A 12,612-nucleotide genomic window follows, 5' to 3' on the forward strand; every position below is an offset into this window, starting at 1 on the left:
TGTAGCTCAATGGGTAGAGCATGGCACTGACACTGCCGGGGTTAGGGGTTCCATTCCCTGTGTAGTTCAATGGGTAGAGCATGGCACTGACACTGCCGGGGTTAGGGGTTCCATTCCCTGTGTAGTTCAATGGGTAGAGCATGGCACTGACACTGCCGGGGTTAGGGGTTCCATTCCCCATGTAGCTCAATGGGTAGAGCATGGCACTGACACTGCCGGGGTAAGGGGTTCCATTCCTAAAGATGTATGTACTGTACACATGATTCTCTAAGGCATTTTGGAAGAGGGTGTCCGACAAATGTCATATCTCAGAGCTATAGTATCAGTGAGTGATAATGTGTTTGGTCCACAGTATGTCCTGTTAAAAAAAGATATGCGTAGGGCGGCCGGGTAGCGAAGCGGAATAAGCGTCTGTCTACCACCGCAGAGACAGTGGGATCGAATCCGGCTGTGGTGCCTCCGGCTTGGTCGGCCGTCCATACTGACACAATTGGCAGTGTCAGCGGGTGGGAAAGCCGGTGGGGTGGGTCCTGGTCGTTGTAAACAGCGACTCCTACAGTTCGGTCGGGGCGCCTGCACAGCGAGGGAAGGATCTGGGGGAGGTAGCGTGACCCTTCCACACGTTACACTCCCCCAGGGAGAGTCCGCGCTGCCGGGTGAAAAGAAGCGGTGGGCTGGCTACACATGTGTCGGAGGAAGCATGTGATAGTCTCCGCTGTCCCAGACCGACGGTAGGGGGTAGAGTGTGCAACGACCAGGAAGGGGATTGGGAATTGGCATAACGACTAACGAGAAAAACGGAAAAAGGAGGTGAAAAAAGATTTAAAAAAAACACAGATTCCATGCGTGTGGCCCACAGAATACCAGCACTCACACAAATTATATTGCGCTTGTGAGTAGGCCTGTCACTCACCGAGGGGCAGCTGGTGATTGGCACACACTGCTTGGGTTGGCACTCAATATTGCCTTTGATGCAGGAACACAGGGAACAGTTGACTGAGGACCACATGTCTCCTTCCTGCAGGACAGACAGAGAACTGGTCAGTCTAGTTAATGCTTTACAGACAGAGAACTGGTCAGTCTAGTTAATGCATTACAGACAGAGAACTGGTCAGTCTAGTAGTTAATGCATTACAGACAGAGAACTGGTCAGTCTAGTTAATGCATTACAGACAGAGAACTGGTCAGTCTAGTTAATGCATTACAGACAGAGAACTGGTCAGTCTAGTAGTTAATGCATTACAGACAGAGAACTGGTCAGTCTAGTTAATGCTTTACAGACAGCGAACACATCAGTGTCTAGTTAATTCTCTACAGAAAACAAATGTACATCATTCATATCTTACCTACTGTAAACCTAGCCATCCACCCACCCATCTATCTATCTATCTATCTATCCATCCACCCACCTATCTATCCATCCATCTATCTATCCATCCATCCACCCATCCATCTATCCATCCATCTATCTATCCACCCACCCACCTATCCATCCATCCACATATCTATCCATCCAAAAATGTATAGATTCTTCAGTGCTGGTGGGTTCAGTGCTAAATAGATGGTGAACTAACTGAGATATAATCCTCTTTGGGTTTTGAAACGGTCTGGAGATCAGGTTACACGTGGTGTGTGCCAGGTAGGAACGGTCTGGAGATCAGGTTACACGTGGTGCGTGCCAGGTAGGAACGGTCTGGAGATCAGGTTACACGTGGTGCGTGCCAGGTAGGAACGGTCTGGAGATCAGGTTACACGTGGTGCGTGCCAGGTAGGAACGGTCTGGAGATCAGGTTACACGTGGTGCATGCCAGGTAGGCAGGTTTTCTCAAAGTCTGTATGATGTCATCATCTGAGAAGAACTGATTCTCTCTGATTATTATTTCTATAAGCTGTTTCTAATGCTGATGTAGGCATATTTGAGGGGTAAAAAAAACAAAACAAAAGAAAACGTAGCATTGGAATAGCGTTTTTGACATCGATTACCACGACAGTGATTGAAGCTTTGAAGCATTCGGGTCAGCCCTACTTCCTTTGTTGTGAAAAGGGTCTATTGAGGACATTCTCAGACACAAGCACCCTATTTCAGCCTGCATGGTATTGACCCATATGGGTCTCCCTTGAACATAGGTGAGTCTGTGACCTGTGACCTCTCGTCTCACCCTGTAGATCTTATTCTTCACGCGGCAGTACTTGACCTCCTCCACCTTGACGTAAGACAGGCACTCCTCGCAACACTGGTCGCCATGGCAACTCCCCAGCCGCGAGCAACGCCGCTTGCACACCACCGTGGAATCCTGGGAAGGCAGAGGACACGGAAAAGGTAAGACGGGCAAAGGTCAAAAGGTCAAAAGATGAACCGGCATGAGAAATGTAGTGTTAGGCCCTTGTTACACACAGTGTTTTTGTGCTCGTTTTTATACGTTTTTGAATACGTTTGCTGTCCCTATTACATAGGAATGCCTTTTGCCGGAAACGTTGTGGCCCTACTGAAAATGCTAAATTGTGTTTCCGTTTTGGAATAGCGCCAAAAACTCGCCGACAACATGTCGTGTAATCTGCACGGAGCCGTTGTTGCTCAACGCCCATGCGCAGTAGATACCATCTGCGTGCCCTTCCGGTGACAACAGAGCTGTCCCAAATAGCTGCAGCTACCATGTGTTGTCAAGTTATTGTTATAAGGACCCCAGTCCAAGCTACAACAGTCTGCATTCCCTTAACAATTGTTTGTATTGAGCCGTATTGTATTGTACCCATTATGCAATATGTTAAATATGGTTTACATCCATTCATTCTGCTAGCATTATCGATTGCATGAGCACTGCCGCTGGCTAACGTGAGCTAGCGTTAGCTATCAGACCCTGTTAGCTCAAGCTCCTCTTTCAATCTTAACAAGCATTAAACAAAATGGCCCAGTCATCTATTCACCTTTGTTTAATACACACGGCGTTGTCTCTAATGTTATCTAGCTACTGATAGCTCCCGATATCATCAGTTTGGTGCTGGCTGGTTAACGTGAGCTAGCGTTAGCTTCTAGCCACAATGCTATACTGTTATACTGGCATATTCCATTCACGTTAGCATGTAGCTAACAATGTAGCTAACAACATTGCCGATCCTTTTTGAGACTAAACTATCCACTCTTGGTGGTCACTTGTGTTGATGTTAGTTTTGTTTCATCAACAAATGAAAGGCAGAACACAGTGAATGTATCCGTTTTGTTTATTGCACTTTTATTACACTTTGCTGAAAAATAAGTGCTGCATTGGGTAAATAGGCATTAAAGATGGCGGCGCCTTGTTGACATTTTCTTTGCAGGAAGTGTATTGGCACATTCAAGTTCTGATTTGTTGAAAATTGCCTTCATGTTCGCCACCTACTGCCACCTACTGCTTTGGCAGTGTACTACATCACTGTACTCAGGTTGCAAAACGTATGTCTCACTCGGCTACCGCTACGTTGCGACCTGGAAAAGCGAAACTCATCTGAAAACGAAACTAAGGTGTAACTGCAGCCTTAGACTCTTAACTGACAACAACACAGTCTTTGGGGGGTGCGTTTGATATAGAGTACAGTACCTTACAGGTGCAGGTGGTGCAGTTGTTGTGTTTGAAAGAGGTGCTGTTCTCATAGACCTCACTGTGAAACAGACAGCTACCTAACGACAGATCAAACACCTTCCTCTGACCTGAGGGGGGAGGGAGGGAGAGAGAGAGAGAGAGAGAGAGAGAGAGAGAGAGAGAGAGAGAGAGAGAGAGAGAGAGAGAGAGAGAGAGAGAGAGAGAGAGAGAGAGAGAGAGAGAGAGAGAGAGAGAGAGAGAGAGAGAGAGAGAGAGAGAGAGATGACTGTAATCAGTGATGGGTTACTGTGTAACTTTAGCCAGAGACTTTCCAAAGGGAGACTAACCAGGTCCTTCTCACTTCCTGTAATTTATCATGTGAGCTACACAAGGCGCGGCATTGGCTGGCTTACTAGGAAACTAGAGACATAGAGGTTGTGGTCGAATTTGTCAATTTATTTTCTTTACCATTGAAATCAAGCTAAATATTGGACCTTCTCTCACAAGTTGAAAGTGTTCTGAAATGTTTTACTTTAAATCGACGTGTTTGTGACCTGTAGAAACAAACCTGTCCACATGTCACCGTGTTAGCGATAGTGCCTGTGTAGAAGTCCCGCCCACTACAGGATACAGGAACTGTTTCTCTTTCATCCCATTGGCACAGCTTTTAATGCATTATCTTTCTTTACTACATCGAGTTGTTTTAAAGCCCATTCTAGTCATCCATAGTGTGTGTTGACTTTTTACTTTCACACGCTAACACAGCTATTCTGAAAGACTGTAGCATATAGCAACAGTAACCGAGGGGGTGGGACTCGTGGACATGTAGCTAGTCCATAGGGGACTTAAAATGCCCAGAGAGAAGAAAGCCATCCTTTATACAAAGGTTTAACTGTGTGAATACGTAAATGTAGCGGTCCTTTACCGAGGCATTTGGGACAGCACTGGCCAGGAGGAGTGTGGGTGAGGTGGGCCGGGCAGGAGAGGACAGGACACACCTCCCGCGTGCACAGGGTCCGCCCTCCCTGGAACGACACAGCAAAACACAATGTCATAACCGATGCCCAAGCATGAGCACAAAGCTCATGCTTTTAAAGAGGCATTTCGCCAACTTTTAACCTGAATCCTACCGTTCTGTTCTGTGAGCAGAAATCTTACCAACGTGTGTCTCCAGAGATTAACCCCCCCCCCCCCCCCCCACGTGAGGAACCCAGAGGAGAGGAGAGCAGACCTCAAGTGGACTCATCAACTCATTTCAACTGTATTGAGGTAATAGCGTCTGCAGTTCACCAGAGGTCTGCTTTCCTCTGGGTGATGTCATCTGGTGGATTCTCTCAGGGGGGACTGAGCTCTCGACACACAGAACACATGATTAAGATAAGATATTCCTTTATTGATCCCCTTGGGGAAATTCAGGCAGCATGGGGGATGGGGGGGGGGGGGGGGTACAGGTAGTAAAAACAACACAAGCAGTGTAAACAAATAAGTCAATATAATTTACTATGAAATATAAAACTAATATAAACTGAAATATACAGTATTCACAGTGTCACATAAGGTGCAATATGCATAAGGTCATACTTATCACATGTTCTCCTCACAACAGAACAATAGGATTCAATACAAAAAAGGCAAAATGCCCCTTTAATGTGCAAAATTATTCTAAATATTCACTAAACAAATATACATATTCATTGTGTGATGACATGCATTTGTGTGTGTGTGTGTGTGTATGTGTGTGTGTGTGTGTGTGTGTGCGTGCGTGCAGGTGAGTGACTGTGTGTGTGTATTGTGTGTGTGTGTGTGTGGTGTGTGTGTGTGTGTGTGTGTGTGTGTGTGTGTGTGTGTGTGTGTGTGTGTGTGTGTGTGTGTGTGTGTGTGTGTGTGTGTGTGTGTGTGTACTCACAGTGCAGGTGCATCTGATGCAGGGTTTTCCTCTGGGCTAAACTCCTCTTTCTCTTTATATAGACGACCCTCAAAGATACAACCTAGAGATGAGACCATATTAAATATTATATAGACGACCCTGGAAGATACAGCCTAGAGATGAGACCATATTAAATATTATTATATAGACAACCCTGGAAGATACAGCCTAGAGATGAGACCATATTAAATATTATATAGACGACCCTGGAAGATACAGCCTAGAGATGAGACCATATTAAATATTATACGGCATGCAAATTTCTTTATTCTGATTGGCTGAAACAGTCAATTTACACGTATGTATTCTTCACAATTCCACGCTCCTGGTCCCAGGACCCGCCCACAACCGAATTACAATCACTCCGCCGTGCGGATTTTTAGGAAAAAACAAGATGGCGGACAATAATCTTTAACAAATGGATATGTTGATAGCGTCATAACGACTAAATATAAACCGATTCTGTCACGGCGAATGTCTTAGTTGCTTAAACAATGTTGGATAATGTAATTGATGGGTCATGAGTCATTGTGGAACAAAATAAAAATCGCACGGATTGATTGATTGATAAATTTTTTTTTCTACTTTCAAGCAGCTGGGAGGTGCGCTGTTTTAAGTGAGCATGGCCTATTGAATTGATTGATTGATTGATTGATTGCTAATTTTATTACTGTCCGCCTGGTTTCCAACTGGTTAAGTTTAGGCCCTCTTTCGAAGTTGGTTAAGGTTAGAGTTTGTCTTTAGAGCAGGGCGATAGACCACCAGCCCTGGTTCCAAACTCTAACCTTAACCAACTTCGAAAGAGGGCCTAAACTTAACCAGTTGGAAACAAGGCGGACAGTAATAAAATTAGCAATCAATCAATTCAATAACCCACGCTCACTTAAAACAGCGCACCTCCCAGCTGCTTCTACAGAAAGTAGGTTAAAAACTAAAGAAAAGTTGGATGTGTTAGTTGGTTGGATGTCTAGATGAAAGACAGTTGGATGTGTTAGTTGGTTGGATGTCTTAGTTGAAAGACAGTTGGATGTGTTAGTTGGATGTCTTAGTTGAAAGACAGTTGGATGTGTTAGTTGGTTGGATGCACTTCCGAGCTGCTTCCACATGGAGGCAACTTCTCTTTTTTGTTGTTGTGGGAACTACTTTTTCTGGCGGATGGTTTTTTCAATAAATCTTCGATTAATGTGTGTTTATTGTATAGCAATAAGGTTGGATGAATGTGGCAGTTGTATAAAAGCATTACACCACGCGCAGGAGTGGTTTGTGAAAAATAAACCATGCCTAGGGGGGTCTAACGACCCTCGGCTGCGCCTTGGGCCTAACGACCACCCCTAGGCATGGTTTATTTTTCACAAACCACTCCTGCGCGTGATGTAATGCTTAATTATATTGACAACCCTGGAAGATGCAGCCTAGAGATGAGACCATATTAAATATTATATAGAGGACCCTCAAAGATACAGCCTAGAGATGAGACCATATTAAATATTATATAGAGGACCCTCAAAGATACAGCCTAGAGATGAGACCATATTAAATATTATATAGAGGACCCTCAAAGATACAGCCTAGAGATGAGACCATATTAAATATTATATAGACGACCCTCAAAGATACAACCTAGAGATGAGACCATATTAAATATTATATAGACGACCCTGGAAGATACAGCCTAGAGGTGAGACCATATTAAATATTATATAGACGGTCCTGGAAGATACAGCCTAGAGGTGAGACCATATTAAATATTATATAGACGACCCTCAAAGATACAACCTAGAGATGAGACCATATTAAATATTATATAGACGACCCTGGAAGATACAGCCTAGAGGTGAGACCATATTAAATATTATATAGACGACCCTCAAAGATACAACCTAGAGATGAGACCATATTAAATATTATATAGACGACCCTCAAAGATACAACCTAGAGATGAGACCATATTAAATATTATATAGACGACCCTGGAAGATACAGCCTAGAGGTGAGACCATATTAAATATTATATAGACGACCCTGGAAGATACAGCCTAGAGATGAGACCATATTAAATATTATATAGACGACCCTCAAAGATACAACCTAGAGATGAGACCATATTAAATATTATATAGACGGTCCTGGAAGATACAGCCTAGAGGTGAGACCATATTAAATATTATATAGACGACCCTGGAAGATACAGCCTAGAGGTGAGACCATATTAAATATTATATAGAGGACCCTCAAAGATACAACCTAGAGATGAGACCATATTAAATATTATATAGACGGTCCTGGAAGATACAGCCTAGAGGTGAGACCATATTAAATATTATATAGACGGCCCTGGAAGATACAGCCTAGAGGTGAGACCATATTAAATATTATATAGACGACCCAGGAAGATACAGCCCAGAGATGAGACCATATTAAATATTATATAGACGACCCTGGAAGATACAGCCTAGAGATGAGACCATATTAAATATTATATAGACGACCCTGGAAGATACAGCCTAGAGATGAGACCATATTAAATATTATATTGACGACCCTGGAAGATACAGCCTAGAGATGAGACCATATTAAATATTATATAGACGGCCCTGGAAGATACAGCCTAGAGGTGAGACCATATTAAATATTATATAGACGACCCTGGAAGATACAGCCTAGAGGTGAGACCATATTAAATATTATATAGACGACCCTGGAAGATACAGCCTAGAGGTGAGACCATATTAAATATTATATAGACGGTCCTGGAAGATACAGCCTAGAGGTGAGACCATATTAAATATTATATAGACGACCCTGGAAGATACAGCCTAGAGGTGAGACCATATTAAATATTATATAGACGGTCCTGGAAGATACAGCCTAGAGGTGAGACCATATTAAATATTATATAGACGACCCTCAAAGATACAACCTAGAGATGAGACCATATTAAATATTATATAGACGACCCTGGAAGATACAGCCTAGAGGTGAGACCATATTAAATATTATATAGACGACCCTCAAAGATACAACCTAGAGATGAGACCATATTAAATATTATATAGACGACCCTCAAAGATACAACCTAGAGATGAGACCATATTAAATATTATATAGACGACCCTGGAAGATACAGCCTAGAGGTGAGACCATATTAAATATTATATAGACGACCCTGGAAGATACAGCCTAGAGATGAGACCATATTAAATATTATATAGACGACCCTCAAAGATACAACCTAGAGATGAGACCATATTAAATATTATATAGACGGTCCTGGAAGATACAGCCTAGAGGTGAGACCATATTAAATATTATATAGACGACCCTGGAAGATACAGCCTAGAGGTGAGACCATATTAAATATTATATAGACGACCCAGGAAGATACAGCCCAGAGATGAGACCATATTAAATATTATATAGACGACCCTGGAAGATACAGCCTAGAGATGAGACCATATTAAATATTATATAGACGACCCTGGAAGATACAGCCTAGAGATGAGACCATATTAAATATTATATTGACGACCCTGGAAGATACAGCCTAGAGATGAGACCATATTAAATATTATATAGACGGCCCTGGAAGATACAGCCTAGAGGTGAGACCATATTAAATATTATATAGACGACCCTGGAAGATACAGCCTAGAGGTGAGACCATATTAAATATTATATAGACGACCCTGGAAGATACAGCCTAGAGGTGAGACCATATTAAATATTATATAGACGGTCCTGGAAGATACAGCCTAGAGGTGAGACCATATTAAATATTATATAGACGGTCCTGGAAGATACAGCCTAGAGGTGAGACCATATTAAATATTATATAGACGGCCCTGGAAGATACAGCCCAGAGATGAGACCATATTAAATATTATATAGACGACCCTGGAAGATACAGCCTAGAGATGAGACCATATTAAATATTATATAGACGACCCTGGAAGATACAGCCTAGAGATGAGACCATATTAAATATTATATTGACGACCCTGGAAGATACAGCCTAGAGATGAGACCATATTAAATATTATATAGACGGCCCTGGAAGATACAGCCTAGAGGTGAGACCATATTAAATATTATATAGACGACCCTGGAAGATACAGCCTAGAGGTGAGACCATATTAAATATTATATAGACGACCCTGGAAGATACAGCCTAGAGGTGAGACCATATTAAATATTATATAGACGGTCCTGGAAGATACAGCCTAGAGGTGAGACCATATTAAATATTATATAGACGGTCCTGGAAGATACAGCCTAGAGGTGAGACCATATTAAATATTATATAGACGGCCCTGGAAGATACAGCCTAGAGGTGAGACCATATTAAATATTATATAGACGACCCAGGAAGATACAGCCCAGAGATGAGACCATATTAAATATTATATAGACGACCCTGGAAGATACAGCCTAGAGATGAGACCATATTAAATATTATATAGACGACCCTGGAAGATACAGCCTAGAGATGAGACCATATTAAATATTATATTGACGACCCTGGAAGATACAGCCTAGAGATGAGACCATATTAAATATTATATAGACGGCCCTGGAAGATACAGCCTAGAGGTGAGACCATATTAAATATTATATAGACGACCCTGGAAGATACAGCCTAGAGGTGAGACCATATTAAATATTATATAGACGACCCTGGAAGATACAGCCTAGAGGTGAGACCATATTAAATATTATATAGACGACCCTGGAAGATACAGCCTAGAGATGAGACCATATTAAATATTATATAGAGGACCCTCAAAGATACAGCCTAGAGATGAGACCATATTAAATATTATATAGACGGCCCTGGAAGACACAGCCTAGAGGTGAGACCACATGCAGTACCCTGTGTACTCACTAGGGCAGGTGGGGCAGCACTTCTTAGGGTGCATCTTGGGGTTCTTGCAGTGGACCACACATTGCACTTCTGCCTCCGTGACGACACCTTCCTGTCCAAACCAGGAAATCAAAGGATGTTAGTTCATAATTTTTTTTTTGAATGATATTTCATCATTGAACTCCTATGGCAGTTCAATATCACTGTAGTGACTACGTTGTGGCCACTGTGGTGGTCATCGTTCCTAAACCTCCTGCCCTCCTTTCTCCTTTCATCCAAGACAGCGTACTGTCGGAACCCACAGCTATGACCTGCAAATAACGTGTCGCTTGTTGCCGAGGCTGCAAAGCTTTTCCCTGTGTAGCTCAACGGGTAGAGCATGGCACTAACACTGCCAGGGTTAGGGGTTCAATTCCCTGTGTAGCTCAACGGGTAGAGCAAGGCACTAACACTGCAAGGGTTCCCTTCCCTGTGTAGCTCAATGGGTAGAGCAAGGCACTAACATTGCCACGGTTAGGGGTTCCATATCCACTGGGGACACCCAGTGCTATAAAAATGTATGCAATCGTGGCAATGTATGGCGCTTTGTATAGAAGCATCCACCAAATTACATTACGTTATGTTAGACACTAAAATCTATCCAACCCTTCATCCCTCCTTCTTTCCTTCATCCTTCCTTCCTTCTTCCTTTCCCCCCCCAATATTCCTTTTCAAAGAACAGCTTGTTTCTTTACAAATCACAAGTGACCTCTCTTTCTTTGTCTGTTCCAGATCCTGGACATGACTGTGTGTGACGTCCGTAACTGAAATAACACACGTCTCCAGGCGCGGCCCGGCCTATCCATGCAGGATTCAAACCGACAACTCTTGAGGTCACCGCTCCCATTCTCTCCCGCTTAAAGGGCCACTGAGATGAGCCGCTGAGTGGGCGCTGTGTGGCTGGGAGCACTGGGACCGCATACCTGCTACAGCGGGGTTAGATAAACTAGCCTTCTGATTGGCTGAGCCATGTGCATTTGTGAGGGAGGTGGACAACGCATGCAGACGAAGATTAGCCTGGGAGGGAACATACCATTCTATCTCAGTGCACACACACACAAACACGTACACACACACACACACATACATGTACACACACACACACACACACGTACACACACACACATACATGTACATGTACACACACAAACACGTACACACACACATATACATACATGTACACACACAAACACACACACACACACACACATACATGTACACACACAAACACACATATACACATACACACACATACACACAAACACACACACACACACACACACACACACACACACACACACACACACATACTCATACATTCCCATATATTTTGGGAAGGGGTGAACTTGGAGTTTTGAATAAAATTCTGCATGCAAAAAAAAGTTCTACACACACACACACACACACTCGCACAGGAAGCAAGGGAGGCAGGGAGTGCTACATGTGTTGTTTGTATGTGAGGTCTGGATTTTGGTGGGAACGCCTGTTCTAGCACTGAATGGGTATCTCAAGGGTGTGTGTGTGTGTGTGTGTGTGTGTGTGTGTGTGTGTGTGTGTGTGTGTGTGTGTGTGTAGTGTGTGTGTGCGTCTGTGCATGCATGCATGTGTGTTGCCTATTTGCACGCAAGCCTTCAACACATAACAGACTGGACCTCCCGAAATGCTGGAACTGCAGCATATTCTCACACACAGCTGTGTCTAGTGCCACTGTGTGTGTGTGTGTGTGTGTCTAGATGGATGGATTGGCCTCCCAAGTATACACCTGGCTTCACTCCACCAGACAATAGGGCAATATGTCAACACTACTCACTCTCTCTCTCTCTCTCTCTCTCTCTCTCTCTCTCTCTCTCTCTCTCTCTCTCTCTCTCTCTCTCTTTCGCTCTGTCTTTTTCACTCTCCTTTTCATGTCTCTCACCCTCTCCCTATCCATATTTCTCTCTCTCCTTCTGTCTTTCTCTCCCTCCGTCTCTCTCCCCATCTGTCTCTCTCCTTTCTCCCCCTCTCATCTCGTAAATCTCCTCTTCCTCGAAGTTCAGTCCCAAAGTCTTGCCATCTTTCCTGTGTCCTGTTCCCTTCTCCCCTCCTCCATCTCTCTCTCTCTCTCTCTCTCTCTCTCTCTCTCTCTCTCTCTCTCTCTCTCTCTCTCTCTCTCTCTCTCTCTATCTCTCTCTCTCTGTCCATCCTCCCCTGCCATATGTTTTATCCCCTCCTCCATAAAATGTTTCTCT

At 43.5% G+C, this 12,612-nt stretch overlaps 1 protein-coding gene across 1 annotated transcript in view; it reads right to left on the bottom strand.

The window, feature by feature from the left end:
* The window catches only part of bmper (BMP binding endothelial regulator), a gene marked incomplete at both ends in the record, with an annotated part of 43,695 nt that overhangs the window by 15,187 nt on the left and 15,896 nt on the right, over nucleotides 1-12,612 (bottom strand). Inside the window, 7 exon segments of the mRNA XM_084336586.1 lie at nucleotides 914-1,018; nucleotides 2,160-2,294; nucleotides 3,576-3,685; nucleotides 4,483-4,582; nucleotides 5,464-5,499; nucleotides 5,505-5,545; nucleotides 10,367-10,457. Of these exon segments, the coding sequence (XP_084192712.1) occupies nucleotides 914-1,018; nucleotides 2,160-2,294; nucleotides 3,576-3,685; nucleotides 4,483-4,582; nucleotides 5,464-5,499; nucleotides 5,505-5,545; nucleotides 10,367-10,457 (618 nt within the window).

The sequence above is a fragment of the Notolepis coatsorum genome (assembly GCF_963971535.1).
Source record: "Notolepis coatsorum genome assembly, chromosome: 19".
Taxonomy (NCBI): domain Eukaryota; kingdom Metazoa; phylum Chordata; class Actinopteri; order Aulopiformes; family Paralepididae; genus Notolepis; species Notolepis coatsorum.